Below are 23,547 nucleotides of genomic sequence, written 5' to 3' on the forward strand. Positions count from 1 at the left end.
TAGTATTTCAAAACCTGGCAGCATATTGACAAAAACAGAAGAGCACTTTGTGTAATTCTCTTTTGAAAAACTACCTCTTTTAGAGACAGAGATTGCCTCAGCTACTTCCATTCATATGTATCTTGATCAATAGATTTATTGATAGCTTTTAGCCAAGATTTAATTCTTTTTTCTCCTCAGTTCACCATGGTGCTCACTTTTCTGAATTAAGAAACTAGAATTAGGCTCCCATAAGCAAGGCATACAATATGCAAGTGCTCTAGGTGTAAAAGGAGGCATTTGACCTTTTGTTGCTAATCTGTGACAGGTGCAGGCTATTTTCTTCCAAATGGTGTTAATTTTCATGTGCAAATCCACCCCCTGAAACCTGCATTCTATATATCCACCACAGGGGAATTGGTGGTCATCAGGACTACTGTAATGGACAGCTGAGAGGGATAATCACTGATATTTCAGCACATTCATGCTTGTGACTCAGTCGTTTTTAGTGCACTTCTGTTTTCACTGCTTATTAGGGAGGCTGAAGTTAGTTATTCATTGCTGGACAAAAAAAAGTGTCTGAGAAAGTTCATGTGCAGGGAACAGCACATTGTTACAAATTAGTTTCCTTTACCATTTCTGGCAAACTCATTACAAAGTAATCGCGCCCTGCGCTGAAGTGCACTTCCTCTGGGACCAATAACTGTAAATAAGCAGGGCTGCAAGCTGGCTGATAAGTTGTTGTTCTGAAGATAACGGTCCTTTTTAGCACAGTGTTTGACCTTTTTCTTTATATTGCCTCAGGCTTGTCTAAGACCCTCAAGGTCTATTTTTTATCTTAAAATTCTCTGTAGGAAAGCACAATGTGTGGTTTAAGAAGATTTTAGGATTGCTTAACATATCTATATTTTTTTCTAGTATTTTTATGATAATTGTTAGAATGCTTAGTAAGTTTAGCTAGCATTTTCTTAAGCAGGTTTTCTCTCTTTGTGTAAAGTACACTTTTTATTGATGTAGGAAGCAATATACATTAATATTTTATGAGGACTAAGTGTATGTTGCATGATTAATAAAATAGCAACGCTGGGCTTTTTTCTGACTTTTAAAGAAACTTGAAACATGCTATTGACCCCTTTCACTGTTCACATTTTGAGAGTATTGCACTAAACATTACTTTGTAAAGCAATTTAAGCAAATATAATTAAGAATTTCAGCTTGAACGATTAAAGAAAAGTATGTCTCTTCTTTTCTCAGTACACTAGGAGTATTGAACAGAACTGTGACTGAAAATTGAGCATGTCTTAAAAACAAACCCCAAGGCTAAGTGAAAGTCAGTTTATAGACATTTGGGAATTTGATTTGTTCACATCTTCCCATCAGTTTAAAAAGATCTGTGTCAGTATTTCTGTAAAGTAAAATAATAATAGAAAAAAAAAACCCGCAACTAATTTCAGAGTGCATGGGACAGAAAATCCATGATGATTTGTAAAGTGCTGGCTATTCTAATAAATTGCTTATTTTACTTTTAAGACATGGTCAGAAAGCCATTTGATAACCAGATGTGCACTCAAACTGTAAAATAATAATAATAATAAAAAATTAACAATTAAACAACAAATGTCTTGGGATACCAGTAAGTTCAGATCTTACTGCTCGTAATATTATTGGGCTTTTTCCCCTTGCAGATCATATTACTCAATGAGTTCATTGATTTTACATGTACCTTAAATAACATTATCTTATGTTTTATAATGTTAATCCCCAAATATAATGCTAATCATAATTATGGAGTAATGATGCTTTAAAAAATGTATAATCTCACAGATACAGCTTCTGTATTTATTGAATGGAGTGCTGATGATTTCATGTGGGCATGAACCAGAGTGAAGTAAAGCAAAGCTGATGTTTTAGTAGTGTAAGGCTTTTTCCTTTGATTTTAAAAGAACATACTTGACCAATATTGTTATGAACAGACTCTCTTACTGATATCACAAATTACCATACTAGCGATGGACACAGAATAAAAACTGTGCCCGGGGAGGGTCTTACAGTAGTTGTATCAAGACTGAAAACTATTGGTAGGTACATTACACAAAATTGGTGCTATTTATCTTTCTCCCAAATTTATCATCATTTCAGCACAGAAACTGTCCATCTCAGGTACTGCAAAAAGTAGAGTGTGTGTATTGTGTAATTGCACAGAGATTCCTGTAACATAGGAGGGACTTTTACTGTCTGATCGTTCATTAAACAGTTTTCTCTCTTGCTATACATTTAATAAAAAGAGAGAATTTTTAAGGAATCTTATATGGCCATTAAAAAATAAAAGCAGTTTAGAAGTTGTTTGCACTTAAAAAAGTGTTTATTTTCAATGTTAAAATATTAAAATGGTATAATGGCTAAATGGAATGGTGTAATCAATGTTTAATTCCTGTTTCATTGTTTCTAATGCATTTCACTGTGTTATCTGTGGTACTGGAAAATAATTCTCACTCATTGTAATAAATCTATTTCCCATGATTACAGCAGTGTGAAGGCAGTACCTAAAATTGTTAACTTTGTTTATGCCATTAACATTTGGAAGTTTATACCCATTCTTGGACACCAAAAAAATGTTTTTCAGCGGCTTTGTCAGTTTTTTACAAAGCATCTCTTAAAGCGAGGAAATGTTTTGTTCTTACAGTTCTAGGCTGCTTTGTACCAAAACTGCCTTCTTGTTTAATGACATTGCTATGTGGGCTGAAATTAGGCTGACAGATTGTGAGCAAAGGCTGTGATATTACGAACAATAGCCTACTGAGCTATGAGGAACTTGTTGAATTGGTTACCAAAGGCATCAGTATTGGGTCCAGCCTATTTAGCATCTGGAACGTAGAGAAGAAATAGTGCGCTACTGAAATGTATAAATGATACTAAACTGCAAATGGCTGCAGGTGACTATGGCAGCTGACGTACTATGAAGGAGCCTAGTAAGAGGCAATTTGATGGGCAAAAAGCAATAAAGTGAGATACAATTCACAAAAGGAAAAAATACTGCATTAAGAGGGAGGTAAGTATTCAAATCAAGTATTACAGATAAAGAGAGGAAACAGTGTTGGGAGTCCCAGGGAGTCGTGCACACAATGATTAAATTGTTAAGGATTCTGCTGAATTTGAGGTAGGTATATAGGTTTTCCAGAGCAGACTGGTTTGAAGTGGTTCTAGCGTGCCAGCTCTTCACCATCGGTGATTTCACTGACATCGGTACAGCTTTCCAGTGCTACTTTAGGGATCCTATGGACTCTGTAAGGTAGTTTTGAATGTGCCAGCCATTCCCCATACAGTTCAGATCAGTCTGATGTTGAAAGAGAAGCTGAAATGTGCAATAGGTCAGAAATCAAGGTCTCATTTTGTTCTGTTTCTATTTATTCAATAATCTTTTAGTTTCCTATGCCTTGCAGTACAGATTTTTAATGATCTTTGAACTTAAAATATAAATTTAATTGCTTCTGTGTCTTTCTTTGCAAGTGATTCAATCAAAATTAGCACCTATGGTCTGTGTTGCAGATAACTTAGTCCATATCTGGACTTGCTGGGATCATTGGGAGGCATGTATACCAAGTAGTTTACAAGCTAGACCTAGTCCATGGTCTGTGTTCATCCAGTCTGCTGCCATAATCTGAGAGGATCCACCAGCATCACACGCACAACTCAGGTTGAAGTTAACTCTGGGCAGCCACGCATGAAGCTTTATCCAGAGAGAGCTTAAAATGGAACTGTAGGAAATAATAGTTTAAGTTAAGATTCAAGTTCTGTTGTTGTGAAGAGCAATGATGGCTTTGACCCCTGTGGCAGAAAGTGCACTCAGATGTGTGAGGGACTTAGCCTAAAGTCAGGCAGATGTGGTGGGTCAACCCTGGCCAGCTGCTAGATGCCCACCCAACCGCTCTCTCACTTGCTCTTCTCAACAGGACAGAGGTGAAAAAAATAAAATGAAGAAGCTCATGGGTTGAGATAAGACAGGGAGGTTACTCACCAGTTGCTATCACAGGCAAAACAGACTCAACTGGGGGAAATCTAATTTATTGCCAGTTAAAATAGGTTTTGATAGTAAGAAACAAAGAGAAATTAAACCAACATCTCCACCCTCCCTTCCCTGTTTCCCAGGGTCAAGGAGCAGCACAGGTGGATGGGGGCTGCGGTCAGTCCATAACTGTTCCTCTCTGCCGCTCCTACCTCCCCACACAGTTCCCTGCTCCAGCCTGGGCCCTTCCCACAGGCTGCAATTCCTGTCAGGAGAGCCTGCTCCAGCTTGGGCCCTCCGCCAACCACTGGTCCCTCAGGCAATACCCACCTGCGCCAGCCTCTCCCCACAGGACACAGGCGAGTTTCTGCCCTGGCACTCAGAGCGCCCTCTGCCCTCCTTCTCCTCCTCAAGCCTTGATTCTCCTCAGACTGCCTTGATTCTCCTCAGACTTCCTCACGCCTCTGTGGTGTTTTTGCCCTTCCTTAAATAAATTTTCACCAAGGTGCCACCACCTTCGCTGAGGGGCTCAGCTGTGCCCTGTGATGGGGCTGTTGGGGAACTGGCTGGAATCAGCTGGAACCGGCTGGAACCAGCTAGAACTGGCTGGAACTGGCTGGAACCGGCACAGGGCAGCCCAGCCTCTCCTCAGAGAGCTCAGCCCTGAGCCCCAACTGCCAGCACCTGGGCACGGACACCCGATACAGCAGATAACATTATTTATATTTGGCAAAGGTATTCTAGCTGTACAATATTGCTGTTTTTTTGGGTTTTTTTTCCTTCAAATATTTCATATGCCAAATTTATCCTTCAGGCAGTGTTTAGGAACAGATTGTTAGCATGAAGCAGTTTTCTGCAGAGGGAATCAGTGAAGAGAATTTTCTTCTGAAAAGAAGAATGTGGGTAGGAAAGTAGAAGATAACATTAAAAATAAGGAAGATTAAAAATGTTCAATTAGTAAAGCCAGAAACAATTTAGGATAAAGAAAAAATCCTGCAAATATATTGATGAACAGAGTTGAAAATGTTTTCTCCTGTCTCTTTTCCATCCCAGAACAGCAGATCAGCCATATTTTGCTACTTGTACTCACATTGAGTGAGTACAAGTACCCATGCACATTCATATTGACTGAAATGGGGCTTGCTGAGGAGGGAGTTGTTTAGCTCAAACAGCATTATAAATAACTATTTGAACCCAACACTGTGTATCCAATCCCCAAATATATCTGAAATCATAACCCAGGTCATCATACAGTGCTATTTTTTTAATGAGTATAATTTAGCATGTGAGTTAAGCATGGCCCTGTCCTACAAGACCTGATGAGTTGGGTTTTGGGTTGGATCAGGAAAATGTGAAGTCTTTTTTTTGTAGTGTATAAATGAAATGGACAGTCTAAATCCTGTCTTTAAAAATCTTGGCACACTTCAAAGGAAAAATGGCAATTTAGCAATTTAAAAGCACTTAGCAAGTTTTCCCAGTGCTGAATTTCGTTTCTATAGCCAGTGTGGTTGCTTGCTGAATAATGCCATAGGGGACAATGTAGCTCTGACTATAGTTAAAAATATTATTCCATGAAATTCACCAGGAAAAAGCTGAGGCACAATCTTAAAGCTTTGTTTGTAAGGAGGTGATAGTAGCTGCAAATGGTAAAGGAAAAGTATTAAGATAGCTTTTGAATCACAAAGGAGCTGAAGGCTGGCCCATCTGTGGGGAGAGAGGGATGCTCAGAGCACCAGCCAGAGGGGCCAGGTGGAAATCTGGGCACTCTTTAATCTTAGAGGTGCTTGAACATGAGCAGCAAATGGAAAGAAAGAAATCCATATAGGTGGGGGCTAAAAGACGTGCAGAGACAGTACTGGAAAAGTGAAAAAAATTTGAAACAATTAAAAGAATGTTAGGACACAACTGGAATAATCAGATCAGAGAAGACAAAATAAATTTGATTGAATAATAAAGATCCGTGTTGTCTTCTTTTTGGTGTCTTCATATGCATGCAGTTTACTGGGATGTATTTTATTTCGTGACTATAATTAAGCCTTTTAAAAATAGTTCTGAACTATTGTAAGGCTTAATAAACTTATATATTTTAACCAGCAGAGGTGAAAGTTTTTAAAACTCTTCTCAGTGTAGTTCCTGAGGAGTTTATCAGCCATTCAATAAAATGCATTCTTTCTCATATGTTCTTGGTAGGCAACCTTGGACGGGTGGACCACATCACAGAATTTGAGTATGACCTGTTCATTAGACCAGACACCTGTAACCCACGCTTTCGAGTTTGGTTCAACTTCACTGTTGAAAATGTAAAAGAATCACAGGTAAGTGATGGTAAATTAGACAGTATGATAGCTTTAAAAATTGCTTACTCCAGAATATATTTTCTTAAACAAAATTAAGATGACATCCAGGATTTGTAACTAAAATTTTGCTGTAAAATGTGCTTCTATTCTTTGAATTTTTATAAGTAAAAGCAGGTATCAGGATGACTGGATATCACCATGTTTTTCAGCTATCTAAGACAGGAAGTAATTACAAAGACAGTATAACATTTGCCAGCTAATAGGAGTTGTATTAGTAATGGCTGCTATATATTTGTGTTGATATATACTAACCAAATATATGTGTTAATATATGAAAAAGAAGTCCATCATAGCTGTTCAAATATTGTCACTCAAGCCTTCATTTAATACATGTAGAGCAATGAGGTAGCCTTGCAAATCAGCGTTATTCTAGTGATGTGTAATAGAGGAGGAGTTGCTGGCCAATGTGCTGCTTGAGAAAGAGGTTTAACTGTGAAACAACTCAATAGGCAACTGTTTCACATACTTTTAAATAATGTTTCTTTGCAGTAAAAACACCCCATGAGGAAGAAACTTCCTTGCTCTATTTTTTCACTTGTCTTAAACTAAGGAAAAAAAAAAAAAAAAAAAAAAAAAAAAGACGTGTTATGCATTAACTTTCACATTGACAAATCAAAAAAAATTTAATTCCAATTTTCACATGTACCCAGCATTTTTTTCTGGTGTTCTGTCTTAGTTTATCATAATCAGACTGTCAGAAGAAAACGTATTTAGTAAGAGAAAAACCTGCAGAAGCTTGATATTTGTATTCCTATGAGACTAATATCTTAATATCCACCATTGTACCATTCCTGTTACAACTAGAAATCATGAAATTGTTTATCTGTCTTCCTGGAGCCTTATACTTTATCAGACAGACCCTTTCCCCTGCTGTGCCTTGCTCAACTATGATCAAATTATATAGTCATGAGATGAATGGGAATCTGTCTCAAGGAGGCAAAGAGATCTGGTAGAAAGATACAATGTATATCTACTGCTTACAGGATATTTGTTTTCATGGTTGTCTACATGAAAGAGAATGGTTTCACTATTAAGTTTGACTTGTGAGGTCTGTTTTTATAATGTGTGTTCCTATAATCTTTTTTTTTCATCTCTCCAATTTCCGTTAAAATGAGACCTGCATGAACGTAATCTACTCTGGAACCTTTTTTAGGTCTTTGTACTAGCGGGCATGGGCAGTATTAGTCATTGCAGCTCAGCTATATTAAATGAATGTTAGAAATTGCTACATCAAACATACTGTGTAATCTGGTTTGTGCATTTTGATTATTTTCTTTTATGTTTTACTAGAAAATAATAACAAGGAAACCCATACCATTCAGTACTGCTTAAAAATGTTGCACTAATACACAAGTAACTTTGATCACTTTATGTGTAAAAGTAGATACTTTAATGACTCTGTATAAATAATTGTCTGTATAATACTAAATTTATTTTTGATGTATCTTATAGGCAATGTGGGAGGAAGGCAGATCTGTGCATTTATATATCCTAGGTCTGGATTCAGCCGTTTAGATGAGGACTCAAAGGGAGTAGCTACTTTTATTAGTTTTATATATTGTATACATTACATTTCCTTCGCATTGTTCCTCTTTCTTCAACTTCAAATTCTTAAACTACTTTATTTACTTAGATTTGAAAATATATTGCAGATTTTCTTATTATAAGAACATCTCCAGTCTCGCTTGATATTTCACACTAAAGCCTTTACTCACAAAGAAATTGATTTCAATAGTATCATGAGAAAACAAAAAATCTGCTTTCATTATCTGACTTAGAAATCATTCATTCTGTTTTTCTCCTGTTGCATCACACCAATCATTGACACCCAACAGTGGAGAAATGGATAAAAAAGTGAACAAAAAGACAGTGTGAAAACAACAGCCATACAGACACTAGGAACACAGTTGTACTGTATGTATTTCTGATTTAGGTTTCAGTTCTACTGGATAGTAGTGCAGTTTTTACAATATTTTTAGTGCAGTATTTTGTATTATTAATCTAATGATAAATGAAAAGACCTATTAGACATTTCTTCCAACCTCACAATCCACGCTTTTTTTTTTTTTTACATTCCAGTTTTAATTTTCTTAAGCCACGGAACTTCCATTTCCTATGTCTCAAAACTGTTCCATAGACTCATCTTACTGACAGTGTTGCTTGATATTTAGCCTAAAGCTTTCCTTTATTAAATCCCACTATTCCCAGTTGTAATTCTGCTTAGTAATAGCTCCTCTTGGTACAGATAAATCCTCATCATCCCTGGCTAACATTTATATTTCTGTAAATTATAACATTCCTCATCATTTGTGTCTCATCCTAGCTATCACGTTTGATTCTTTCAGTCCTATATCCAATAGAGCACTTTACCCTTAAGTGTTTAAGTATTTTTCTGGTTTGGGGCCTTTGGACTTTCATCATAAGTGGATCTTTCCAGCCCTTTGATAATTAGCCTAGTTTCCCAGGGAAGCAAGGCTTATATGATCATACTGTCTACTTGCTAGCCTAGGTTTTGGTGTGGCTGCTGATCTTTCTCCTCTCCTTTCTACCTCAATAGCTTCTTAACTCTTGGCCAGTTTCAACACCACTGCATAGGAATTCCTATAAGTTTCAGGAAAGCAGGCTGCCAGATGGGCAAGAGACCCCAATAGTGTTCCCACTGGCAGAAAGGCTATAGTATGAAATAATTTCTTATTAAACATCAGAGAATACACAGAGGAGATGCACAGGAAAAAGTACTCATTGAAATTTACTTTTTTTAAGATACCAGAGAATCCAACCGTGAAATCCAAATCCACAGCACTTAGTAGTTTTGCTTCTTGCAGAACGTCTTGGTTTTATTATTATTATTCCTCTTCCAGTTCAATATTTTCCTTATAGTGTGGAACTAAAATTTAATGGACAATTCGGAGTATGCTAACATCCCAACTTACAGAGATGGGACTGTAGTTCCTTTGCTCTGTTACTGTCTCCGTATAGACAGCTGAAAATTGCAGCAGCCTTTTGTTGCTGTATCACTATGGAAACTCATGCCTAATTTGTTGTTCACTATCATACATAAGTCTTTTTGAGAATGATTGCTTCCTTCCTCCTGTTACGTATGTCTTAGGTTGCTGTTGTGCTTCAGTAACAAGGGCAGGTAATAGAGCTAAGTCCTGTAGCATAGCAGTGAGAGCACTAATATTTTCAGAACTATTTTTAGAACTTGATGATAAATTTTTTTTTTTTTTTTTTATGTTTACTTCCCTATGTTATGGTAGAACCAGTAGACTTTTTTTTTTTTTTCTTTCTTTCTTTCTTTTTTTTTTTTTTTTTTACTTGGAAGCTGGTAAATTAACTTCTTCCTCCTTATGACCTGGACTTCTATATCAGACATTTTATGTTGTCAGTTTTATTTTATATTTTTTTTAGCAAAGAAAAAATCGAAAGAAGTAGCTGATGGCTTATATTTATGGGAAAAAAACCCCATCATGTAAGATATCTGTGAGATGTAAAATTTGGTCTTTGGTGTCCTTACATGGTTTCTAACTTGCAAGTCATTTGGTCTGATAAGATCTGAGCTGTGGATTTTTTTGTCATTTGTTCAGTGAATTCAATTAACACCAATATTGGAAAAAACAAAAAGAAACTGATATGTTATACGTAAGGACTATAATCATGCAATGATTACTCTTACAACAAACATGAAAGGGAGAATGAAGGAAATGGGATTTGCTGTGGAACACATGGTCTCATGGGCAAAGCCTCCAATTTCTCTAATTATATACGTGTCACAGGCTGTTGTCTATTTCTGGATAATGCTCTTTATTGGGCAGGGTTTTTTTCCTATTAACTTCAGCCATGTCCCTTACAACACCATCTACAATTTTGCTAAATTCCTTCTCTGTGTAACTGGAAATTGGATGAACAAATGTCATCTCCAAATTGCATTTCAAGTGTTTTAAATAGACAGTGCTTCAGATGCACTGTTACTTCTGAGCTAGAATATCTTTAAAGGTGTTAGTAGCAACAGTGACTCATTTGGGATTTGGGGGAAAAAAAGAAATGTGTGTATGTGTGATAAATTATAAAAAATATGCTAGTATACCAATATTGGAGGATTTTACAGGTGAAAAGAATGATTATTTCTCCTGGGGGCCATAGCCAGAAATTCTACTCAAGTAGTTGACATTCACTGTTCCAGATACTGTAGCCACACTAGAAAAAGATGATCTTTGTCCTGGAAAATTCACTTTTGAGGTATTCGAGAAGAGATAAGAGTTGAAGACAATCAAGTGACAAAAGGATTAAAAATATCTCAGGATTTTAATTACTCTAACAAACAGCAACCATATTATACAAATAAGTAATGCACATCTAGGCTGCATGTTATATTCTGAATGTGTATGCACCCTGAACAACTCTGCTGTCTGACGAATCATGTTCAGAAATGGTATTTTCACTGAGATTAAAAAAAGAATTTCCAACAGAAGGGGTTTCCTAATAGTGCCAAATTTTGTTCTGTAAGTGTTGATAAACACATTTGGAGTTTTTCATCACAAAGGTACTGACAAAATATACCAAGAAGGATAGAGGAGAAGAATGGATATTTGGCAGCTAGGATTTGATCATTACTTACAGTTAATAAATCAATCCAGATTGAGGTTAAAATCAAAGAACCAAATGTTATTTACTTCAAAGACATTCTCTCTGTTACTTCAGTTGCAATTGGACTGAGGCTAGAATTGTGACTCAAGATTTTAGGGGTTTTTTTGTTATGCATATGTATGGATCAGGAAAAAGGATAGCCTATTCTTCTTCAGAAGGTAAGGTAAGACAAATAATACCATAGCTGGATGTTATTATGAATGCACGGAACTTTCATCATATAGTTTTCTCTTTGTTGTCCAATGCTGTTTTGTAAATTAAAAAGGCTATAAAATCTCTGCTGTTTTTAATTGATTAGATTTTGAGGAACTATTTATTATTGGGATTGGATTTCATAGTTTGTTCAGGCCTCTTGTTACTGTCCTAAAACAACCCATTGATCCTTAGTGGACAACTACTTCTTTGTGATGTTACAGCTGTGATTGCTTAAAGATACGAATAATATGTGTATAGGGAGAGATATTGTATTTTATTATACCAATTGATACATTTTGGAGAAACAACGGGGAAGAAAAGAAAAAAAAGGCATAATTTGAGGTACTCAACCTCTTTTTCTGGCCTACGAACTCATCTTGTGTAGTTAATTCCTGCAGAAGCTGCCTCCAAAGTAAGATGGAGTAAGGATAACATCAAAAGCAGTCTAAATTTGGAAACAAGCTACCTTTTTACTTTCTTCTTCTTAAGCAGACATTCTTCACTCTACTGTCATTTGGTGATTTAAGTTACTGGTATCAAGATGCATTATAACATCATATAGTTTTTCCAGTTTCTCATTTTAGAAGACAGATATTTTCTTTACTGTGCATTAAAGGCTATTGCATTTACCTAGCTTTGTAAAATGCATGTATACAAGACCATATGTTTTTATGAAGGAGTACAGTTCTGAAATTTTGAACTCTTCCGTAAAGCATTTTTTGACTTGCAGGATTTCCTAACCAATCTGAAATATATATTCTCTGTAGTGTGTTTCATTAAATATACCTTCTTGCTAAATTAGGCATAAGTAATTCATTGTTGAATAGTTTCCATTAATAATTTATTAATCCTCTTCTGGTCAGCTCCTGTAATCTCTCTAAATAGCCCTTTATTATAATTTACAAGGAGAATTGCTGGATTATTTGAATTTTACGTGTTTTGGGAACCCCCAGCTGTTACCCATCTTTATGTGCTCTTCTTATGTTAATTTTTAGTATGCTAGAAAGATATCTCTACCTCTTCCTGTATCTTGGTATTTCATTCACCCTTTACACAGGTAGACAAAACCTCATAATTTTCATGTACCAGTTTTGTTTTGTCATACAGACTTATTCTGTTTCTTCACTTCTGATATACTTTTCTTAAACATCATCTAAATTTAAGAAGTTAAAGGTTACTGATACCTATGCACTGCCTATTCAAGCACATTTAATGAATTAAAAGTTAGAAATTTGATATTTGGAAGTTTATAACAAATAGATATACAGAACTAATAAACAATCTAAACAAAACCATTATCTTAATTTCACTGACATATCTAAATATAATATATGTAAGAACTTGATTACTGAGAATGCTTATATTGGACTGATTTTTGTATTCAATACAATCATTGCAGAATCTTACTGGGACACAGATTAAGAGTTGTGTGAGATTGTTTGCTTCCAAAACAGAATCTTTAAAGCATAAGACAAGTTCTGTGTTGCTGAAAAGATAAGCTTTAAATTTTTATTGGTCTTATAGATCCTTAAGGAAGGATTTTGGTTACCTTTTAAAAAGCAGCTTAGTAGCTAGCATACTATAGCGTTTATTGTACCAAAAGGTAGTGTATTTAATTTGCTATTTATCGAAAATGTACATACTTGCCTAATTCCTTTCCTCTCTTTTTATGTGCTTATTAAATAGTAAACTATTAAAATGAAATTCAATTTTGTATGATAACTTTGTGCCAGAAATTTATATCTATTACTATTGCTGCCAGTAATGTAAAACATAGATGTAGACATAGAAGAAAAACTTCATGCAAATAAACACAGGGTAATATAAATGTAGCAATGTACCAATGGGTGAGTTTTAATTTATCTCTGCTGCTGAGCTGATATACTACCAAAGAAAATTAAATATTTATATTTAAATTTCATGCAATGTTTTATTGGTGGGTAGTTTAAAGCTTTATTTTTTTTTTTTTGGCAGGAATAAGAATCTCCAATACAGAAAAGAAAATGTGTATTAGGACTAGAAAGCTTTGAGATTTGAGCATTTGAGTTCTTGAAGCTTCTTTCTAACTTACTTTGTCCTGTCAAAAGGCAGGAATTGTCGTAAAACAAGTATCAGGTGACTACTAATGTAGGCAAAACTCAGTCATTGATTCCTTTTTGTTTTACATTAATCTCATGAATTAGTCCTTCTAAGCAATCTAAGAAGAATGCATTTTGTTTAACATAGATGGTATGAAAATAACAAGAAATACATGTAAGTCCAGAAAGATAGAGGTTTTGTGGATAATTTTCTGTACCAACCTGTCTATCTGAACAGTATCGCTCAGAGTCTGAATTTTAATTTTTATTTTTTTCTTTCCTCCCTAGGCTTTCTGCTTTGCTAAATAAAAATTATGAATCTATTTAGCAGTTCCCAAATAGACATCTATTTATCAGTATTTGTTTAAGTTTCTGTTCCTCTGATAGTTTCGATATCTGGTATCTCTGAGAAACACTGTGGACACCCTTCAGTTTTACCTCTGCTGTGACTTTTTGTATGGCAACTGCAGTGGAGATATTAAATGACAGTTTTTGAGGAAATCTGGCCCTATTCTACAGATGTCAAAGTCTAACCTAAGTATCAAGCTGACTTAGTGTGAATTATCAGGCTCTGTCTTCGTGCTACTGTCCGTCTATTTCATTGAGTAAAATAAAATTAGTTTTAATTTGTTTGTTAAGGCTCCGTGATAAAGGTTTTCAGCTCCTCCTTCTTCAAGTCCATGTTTGTTATCTGTTCTTTGCTAGCTCATGTGTTTGAAATGGGGGGTCCTTCAGTCAACAGTGACAGTTTGCATCTGTGTCTTGAAAGCACTTGGGCCATTCCCTCAAAGCCATAAACGGGGGAATGGTGTTTGTCAACCTTTATTTCCAACTCAAATTGCCATTTTGACTTTAAGATGAAACTGTAAGTAGCATCAGTGTTATAACTTTTAATGCACTGCTTACTGTAATTTTGATTTAGTTAGACCAGTATCACATTTTAATTTATTTTATATGAGAATGATGTTTTCCCTTTGTTCTTAGCTACCAAATAGTGGCTTTCAGTTCTTGTAGGTGAATTTGGTCAAGACTTAAATTTTGACATTCATCTAAGGCTGCTGGGTTCATCAGCCATTATCATTCACGGTTTTATTTTGCCCTGGAGAAAGGCATATACTGCAGAAGTGTTGAAGTTATAATTCTCTTAAAAAGGAAACAGAGCTCTCTTGAAACATTTTCATCAGGAAAAATCAGTTTCTTATGCAGGTAAATAAATTTAATCTGAATTTAATCTGAATTAGTGAATGCTTTCACTGAAAAATCTCTAGTGTTTACTAACAAATATGACAACAGTTGAAGCAAAATAAGAGCCATATATTTGCATCCCTTGGGATGTGTATCTCAGAATCTAGAAGCAGCAAAAGTCTGGACTTCCTATTTTGTATAGTTTGATGGCGTCACTGTATACTACAATGTTGTACTGCATATACTGCACTGGCCTAGTTCCTTAGAGCTATATTTGAGTATATATGTGTATTTTATATATACATATGTACATATATATATATCTGTCTGCCTTGAAAACTTGAGAGGAAGTGCATTTGGACGGTATTTTTTAAGTAACTGCAGTTCCTACAGGGTATAGGAATATAGCACATGCCATTCAACTTAAAAAAAAAAAAGAAAGAATGGTGGAGGCAGATTCATGATGCAAATTTTGTAAGATCTTATGGTACCATAGCATGTGGTAGTATGGATCCATTGCTTTTGATAAGGGAAAGGCTTGAGTTATTTGAAATGTGTATTAAAAAGCAGAATGGATTATTTCAAAGGAGCCTTTGAACTTTTAAAAAGTAGTTTCACTGATCTCTATGTTGGAAAGTGATGTAATTTTATTGTAAGTCAAAAGTGCATAGGATTAGATGATATATGTATAGTGATTGAAGTAATTATTTATTTACTGAGGAAGCCATATGAAACGTTAATTAAATAAGAAACAAAGTGATGACATTTAAAATAGATTGCATGTTCATCTCAATGTTTAAAAAAAGATAAATCAATTCAACATACTGCAGTTTTGAAGAAAAATAATTTTGCCATTTTGGAAACTTGTGCCTATATTGGTCATGTATAAAATTAGATTTATAAATGATGATTCTTCCAATTTGGAACCCTTTCAAGTACATATAGTTTTATTTGGGATCAATAATTCAGTTGTGCTTGGAATAGATTGAGGGTGCATGTGAAGCTTTGGTAAGTGCAATATAGTGTGCATTTCCATGAAATTATCCAAAGCTGTCATGACATGTATCATCAGAAGTAATGAATACAGATAGGTTAGTAAACATAGACAATATTCAGCGTTAGCAAAACAACTGCTGTCCTGATTAAATATTCCCTCTTGGCAAGACAGTGTTAAATTCATAAAGTTTTTCTGTTCCAGGTGTGTCTAAGAACATTTTAGATGTCAGTGTTTGGTAATTATTGCATACATACTGTATGTTTCAGATTTAACACTGGCTTTTGCTTACAGGAAACTAATGGCCAGGTGTGTTTAATTTCCTATTATGGTGGCATCTGTCACTCAAAATATCAAAAATACATTATAAATGCCATAAACAAAATCAGCACTATGATGATCTTGATGTCAGTGATGTGACATGCTTACTTTTCTTTCAACTCAAAATCTTTTTTATTTATGATTAAATACTCGCTTTTTTAGTTCCAGTGTTAATTGTCTTCCATGCAAATTTGCTTTCATTCTGCTTTTATTACTGAAAAGTCTTTACATAGAACATGAAAGCATAGAACTAAAGTAAAAGAAAAAATATTTACGTTGAAGAGATGAATGTGAAGAAGTGTTTTAAACTTTCCTGCTTTTAGATTTTTTGTCTTTCTTATGCAGAATAGTCTATATTTTAGCCATGGCAGGTTGAGATACCGTGCAGAAATTGTTGGAACCTGAAGATAAAAGCAAGCTGAAATATACTTAGGTTAATTCATGTTACTGGGGGAGGGAAACCATTTTCTCTTTAAATGACAGGGCAGAAAAAGAAAAGCATCAGAAGTGTAAAGACACTCTGTGCACAATGACTTCCTTGGTGAAGAGAAAAGTTGAGTTTTGGTGAAAATGAGAAATAGAAACTAGGAAATTTAATATTGAGAGGATAAATAAATTCCTGAAAGTCAGTGTTGTGCTTTAGCATGGGCAATAAGAGCCTTCCAATTTTCTTCTGTGGAAGCTGTTAGATGGAGCAAAGGAGCTGTGAAGAGTGGTAAATCTTTCTCTGATCCTGAGTTCCTATAACCTCCATCAGAATCAGACATCAAGTGCCAAAAGATGTAGGATTATTGTGCTTTGTTGAAAACACTGCACATTCAAGAAACCCTCTTTGGCAGTGTGAATTCATTCCTGTGTTTACCAACTAGCAACTCATTTTTCATCCCAGCATTCAGCACATTGTTCAGCAATTTTCTTGAACATCCAAATGTAACTCAGGGCTTGTAAGTCCAAACCATATTGGTTTTGGGTTGTCCAAGAGAATCACGAGTAATTGGTCCTACTCTTGGCTGAACTAACTTGCCTCACTAAAAGATGGAAACTTCTCTTCTTTGGAGCATATAGTTGCAATACTGTTTATTCCAAGAGATAGCCAGTTGTTCCAGAACATGGAACTGGAACTGCCCTGTGACACTGAATGGGACTAGTCTGATAATGAAAAGATGGTGAAAAAGCAATCCAGTGTCATTCTTGTTGTGACTGCCCTGCATCTCAGATTCTGATCTGCTCTTCGCATTCTTCCATCAACAGCTACTGTAATTGAGTCCATCTTCTCACTTATGGCATTGTCTTGGTTTTGGTTTTACTGTAAAAGCAAAGAGGTAGCACAGCAGATCAGATTAAGGAGCTGTCTAGTCTGGTATCCTAATCTGGACAACAGCCAGCAGTTGATGCTTAAAAACATTATTAGTAATAACTAGGAAAGCATAGAATAATCCTCACTTTCAGCTCCTGTCAACAGCATAAGCAGAACTGACCTATACGTTCCTCACAAGTTACAGAAAAACCCTGGTGCTCTGCAGGCCAGTCTGACAACTGGTCTTCACACCTTGCATGTTGTGATACCACGGAACCGTGAGTTCCCACCAGTCCAAATTAGATACAGGCTGTCAGAAGTCACCAGGTTCATTGTAATAGTTGTCTTCAGATTGTTTTTAATACGCATAGGTGGGCTCTATGAATAGTATCATGTTTGTTTAACCTGATCATACTTCTTGTGGTCTTGGAGCACTGAGTTCTGCAGCTTAATTATGCAGTTTGTATAAAAAGTACTTCTCTCTTTTTTTAAATATGCTGGTTAATATTTAAGATAATTTTTGTGTTATGAGAAACAGTGAATAATTTTTATCTGCTCACTTGATTTGTGATTTTATAAACATCACATTTCCCCTTACTCATACAGTTTACTCACATTAGTGAAATTTGGTCTATTTAGTCTCCTCTTCTACACTCCCGTCTCTTCCTAGAGAAGCTGTAAAAAACCTGGATATGCCCTATATTTACCAGTAATTTTGCAAGGCAGATAAGGATGTTTTCTAGGAAAAAAACAGATGTACAACACCCCATCAAATTTAGTTCAGTACAAAATTTTTTTTTTTTTTCATTTTTGCCATTAGGATCTGAAAATAACATTTGTTATTATATATGGTAGAAGGAAATAGCGTATTTCCAATAGGTTTCAGAGGGAGAAAGTTCCTACAACGTTAAAAGCCCCAGAAAATCACATCCTAATCCCAATTAAATATTTTGTTCTATTTGTTCTCCAGCAAAAAAAATTTTAGTCTTCCTATTGAAGAGGCCATGAAATACTCTGTAAAATGAATATGCAATTTTATTGCTTTGAGAAATTAAGAAAAATAACACTGGGTTTATATATTGACCCTCAAAATAGAAGTGCTGTATTATTTATACATAACACAGTATTATAAACTCTATATAAATATAATGAGTACAGTTACACCAGTTTAAGATCTGGTTTGTAAACCTTAGACAGAAAATATCTGCTGTTATACCACTGATCATGATGGCTCTGATATTTTTTTTGTGAATAGAGAAGCTCCATGGAAGCTTCTAATTTTCATAGTAGCACTACCATGATGAACTGTAGCTCATTACTGTAAACTGATGGCAGCTGTTAATACTATTACAGGCAGAGACTTTTTATTTAAGGGAAACGTTAGCCAGTAACTGGTAGATTTCTGACACAGTATTACATAAAGCTTCCTGTTAGGAAGGAGAGCAAAGAGAAATGGATTTGAACCCATTAGTATCAGAATTACGTGTCAAAAAGCTAGAGCAGAGTTCAATTTATTTCTGCAATAAAGTGTAAGCTAGAGATTGACTTGACAATTATTTTACCTTACATTGCTCTGGTTGTTCTGAGATGACTATTCCAACATCAAATCATCTTGTTTGGACATCTTTTACTGAATAATGTGCTAGTCTAAATATGCATTATGTTATGTAGGAGCCAAAACTCTGAAGGTTTTTTAAGTAGAAATGAGTTTTTTATTACTATTTTTACTAAAGGATTTGTATACAGTGGAACATATTCAGTATAGATTTAAAACAACTGCATGTGTTTCTGCTAAATCTGGTGTATGTTGTTGAATAGGGTTTACATTGTCATTGAAAGGATAATCTTTCTGAAGCTTTTAGTAGCTTGGTGTAAGCAATATAAATAATCTGCCCCAAACATTTGTGTCCTCTAAGCCAGTCACTGAGCAGGGTTGTTGCTTCTGTTTAACAGTCTTCTTTTTCCCTAATAACTTTCTAAGGTAAGTGACAACAAATTAGATGATAACCACTTCCTTATTATAATTTTAAACTTTGAGAAGAATATTTTTATCAATGTTTTTGCCCATTTCGTATATATAGTGTCAAACTGAACACTGAATTCAGATCCTTAACCTTGCACATTCTAACAGACTTTTATTGGAATGGCAAATCTGACCATATTTTTATTGTCTTGAAATGATGATTCTCTACAGAACACTTATTTCATTTTCTAGTTGTGTAGCATAATTTTTTTTGAAGGAAGTTGTGTTCATTGTCCTTGTATTGCCCTCTGAAAACTCACATGAAGCTTCACAGAAAACTTCTATTAAAATTTGTATAAGTAACATATTACATTGGTGTGCGGATTCTCCTAGCAGGTTTTCATATGCCTTTGCATACTTCAATGCAAGAGCATGTCATACTCAGGGGTGATGCAGGGAAGTAGAATGCTGCTTGTGTTGCATCTTGGTGTATGTTTGTATTCTGATCTTCTGTGAACTCTGTGGGCAAAACTAATCCCAATATTAGAGGACTACAGGGTATTGTGGGATTCATGGTACGACATGCTTGCCCCTGGAAATTTGACATTGATGCTGAGTACCTCCACTGTTAGATTTAGAATGGCCTCAATAGCCAGATTAAACAGAATATCCTTCCTGGCAGGCATGTGGAATGGCAATTCCATGGGCTTGGAATAGCCAGGATGAAACTACAGTAACTATTCCCTGTGGGTTGTCTCTTTCCTATGGGTGCAGAAGGACCAAAAAATATTTCTTTGAAGCAGAAATTAATACAGCTACCTACCTAGGTAAATTGTTATTTTACATGGATTCTAGCTGGTTTTATTGCAAAACTAATTCAAGTAATATATTTTTATTTTATTGATTTAAAGTCTGCTCATTATAAAAATCAGCCTATAAAAAGAGATTGTATGTATGCAGGAAGAGAATTTCTTTTTTTGCCAGGAATTTCTCATGCATAAATACAAATGAATATTCTAAATGTAAATGTTTGGCTAGATTATTCTTCAGAGACACGTATTGATTTCTGTTGCCACCCTTCAGTGAGATTTAGTATAGATTACTAGGAAATCCTTTCCAAGCACATACTGAAAAAAATGTAAAATATGATTTCCTTGACAGTCAGTGAAAAGAGACAGAGTAGATGTTAACAAATTAACTGTGTTTACTCCATCTTCACCAGTGTAAAAGTCTTTCTGCTTTTAAAAAACTAACTAATTTGATGCTCATAATATATAGGTCCATATTGTGCTTGATGTGCTAGAAAGTATGTTTTCAAATTCATAACTTAGCAAAAAGTGGAGCTTTGCATTTCCTGATTTTTCTTTGTGGATCTAAATGTAGAGTTGTGGCTCTTTCACCATAATGGGAAGCACGGTATAATTTTGCAACTCAGACTTCTATAATGCAAGTAGTATGAGTCTCATGGTAAGCTGTGTGTGATGGTCAGGTTAAATCCTAAAACATGTTCCATTCAGCTTTGTAATAAATTTGAAATTCATAATTTTTTGGAATGTTATACTGGGTTTGATAATTATGGATTATACTGATTTTATACTTCAGTGGTTAAATACAAATATTGCTCTACAAATAAGATACTTTTCTCATATTTTTTCTTCTTTGTTATTTGGAAGGTAAAATATATATTTCAACAATTCAGTCAGACTAGAGGGTAACCTATGAAGAATTCATTTTGACAAACTAATTTTATAGCTATCTAATAAAATATCAAAATTGTTAAATCTTAGTTACTTCTGGGTTTTGAGCATTTACTAGGAGACTAGAAAATAAGGGAATGTTCTGAGATTAATTGGAAAGAACTTTGCAAAATATGACTATCTGACAGAGCAGATTTTTTTCTCAAATAGTTATCAGAAGTTTTAGTTAAAACCATTTGAATTAAAACAAAGAAACCCCATGCAGTTGCAAACATTTTGATTAATACTATCTTTTACCTCTCAGTTCTGCTAGTCATGGTCACTTGTGTAGTCAGTCTGTTTAGTTTGCAAGTAACCCATAGAGTTTTATATAAGAAATACATAAATAAAATACAGTCATTATGTGAAAGTAAGATCTAAAAATGTGGCACAACCAGGTAAAAGCAATATCCCATATCAGAAAATCAGAAATAAAACAGTGATAATCTACTGGAGGGATGCTGATCTTTGTAGGTCAGTTGTATTTTTTAATGGTACTAATCATGTGAGTATAAATTAAAGAAGTTATTTTAAAATTTACATAATATTTTTATGTCTTGCAAGCACTGTTAGATATCAGTGTTGAACTACTTGATATATATGAGTGATAAATATCAAAACCATCTAAGAATTCATAAAAATTATATTCAACAGCTACAAAATCTGAACAATTTTTGTTTTCTTGTCAGTGTGGTATTGTTAACCTACATTAATTTGTTCTATAAATGGTTTATAAACTATTAATGTCATGTCACTTATAAAGTACTGTCAATAAATGTTTGGTTTAAGAAATATGCTTTAATGTATAGGAGATGACACTGCAACATTGCTGTACATTACTATATTGTAATAAGATCTAAATCATAATTTCTATCCACTGCTTCACTTGTTCTGTGGATAATAATATGCATACAGACTTGGAAGCAAATACACAGCTTCTGTTATTTCAAGGGAACAGTGATGCTTGTGGTTGTATATGGTTAGTAGTAAAATTACAAATATTAAAATTATACACCTATGTATTTGTATTTTCTCAAAACATTTGGGAGCATTTGGAATTTGGATTTTTTTATGGTCTCTCTCTGATGTACTTCAAGGAAATAAAGCAGAAAGACATTGGGAAAAATATTCATCTTTGTGGTAAAAGTGGCTTTATAAAAAGATAAACAAGCAGAGGCATTTTAACATAATTTTCTCTGACTTAAACAATTTTAATTTTATCACTTTGCCAAACTGTATTCCTTTGCATGAAGGGTGTGCGGGAGATACTTCTGAATTTGCATTTTCATTAGATTTAGCATTCCGCACCTAATGCCATAAATTTGTTTTTGAAACTCTTTAATTCCCCTGAGTGTTCCAACATATTGAATGCTATTTGCTTTGTATTATGTTGGCAGCAAATCTGCAGTGAAAATGCTGTCAATATATATTCATAGCTAACATTGTTAACTAAAAGCAATATTGTTTTTCTATTGTAAGCTGTCACAAATGTTTGGCACCCTGTTGTGTAAGCCAAAAAAATGTCAAAGAAAGGAATGAATATTTTTGAAGAAAAGTACAGTGATAGTGTCAAGTTTTCTCTATTAAAATACGTTCCTGTTTGTACAGACCTTTACAATTTATAAAATTGTGTTTTGTAGTAATGTAAAGTTAGAATATTGTGAGGACATGCATGCTGTTACAGATATTATATTAAATGATAGGAGCATAGTAAACGATACAGCCATTTTACTTTCCAATGTAATGTAATGCTTATCAGGTTGTAAAGTGTATTCTACTAAACCTAAAGGTTATTTTATTAAACTATGTACTATATATACGGAAAATAAACGAAAAATATTTTGCATTTTTGCCTGGTTTTGAAGATGAGGTGTATAATTAACAAGAACAAATGCAAAGTTTTTAACATTCTCCTAGGGACTATCCTTATCTTTGTGTAAGTCACAGTGATTTTGTTTATTAAAATCTGTGTATTCCTTTTCCCAATCATTCATTCTTTTCTAATGAAACTGTTATATTTTTATATCTGCATGCTATTATAAGAATGTCTCAGAACAAAGTATTTCAGAGAAGTTCTGTGGGGAAAAATGCATGTAAGAACAAAAAGAAAAAATGTGTCTACAACACAAATAACTGTGTTAGTGCTAATAAATAATAAATGCCCATAAGTTAAAATAAGACAAATGGCAATCTTTTGTGCTACTCTTGCAAATACGTTAAGCCAGAGAACTTGTGACCTAAGCAATGTAAATAAAACTTCTAGATGAGGTAGTCAAAACAAGCACAACAAAGTTCCCTTGCCACAAGGTAACTTACTCAGGAATGATGAGTACAGAATTCAGCTGACAGCAATGGAGAACACTGTGAAAAATGGATGGTTCAGCCCTGTGCGTGGCTTTCACTGAAGTATCAGAGCTTCACAAAGATACAGATTTTCTAGTACTCTCATCTGTCCAAGGTAATATTTTTCTATATTCACTTAGGTGAAAAGTTTTATCCATATATAGTGAAGTACTGGAAACCCCAGAAATGTTGTCATTCATAACACTTTGGGTCAATCTGTAGAAAACTGTGCTGTTTTCTGAACTTACTGAATCATAACATGTTAAATTTAGGAAACATTTTTGGGAAGACCTTAATACATAGAATGTTCAATGTAATGTCCCAAAAGAAACTTAAATATTCTACTCTACTGTTCAAATACAATCATTGATAAATCTGGTTGACCACTATTTTCCATCCGGCAATATATTGGTGATGATGCATATTAACGTGCATTATCTTCTACGATA

The 23,547-nt window shown here is 34.5% G+C and overlaps 1 protein-coding gene across 2 annotated transcripts in view; it reads left to right on the forward strand.

Annotated features, from left to right (window-relative positions):
- AGBL4 (AGBL carboxypeptidase 4) overlaps positions 1 to 23,547 on the forward strand; it is a 950,709-nt gene that overhangs the window by 42,149 nt on the left and 885,013 nt on the right. For both annotated transcript variants that reach the window (XM_075759445.1, XM_075759446.1), the window contains exon 3: positions 6,173 to 6,297. In XM_075759445.1, the coding sequence (XP_075615560.1) occupies positions 6,173 to 6,297 (125 nt within the window). The remainder of the gene's footprint in view (positions 1 to 6,172; positions 6,298 to 23,547) is intronic.

Source organism: Balearica regulorum, chromosome 8 (genome assembly GCF_011004875.1).
Source record: "Balearica regulorum gibbericeps isolate bBalReg1 chromosome 8, bBalReg1.pri, whole genome shotgun sequence".
Taxonomy (NCBI): Eukaryota; Metazoa; Chordata; class Aves; order Gruiformes; family Gruidae; genus Balearica; species Balearica regulorum.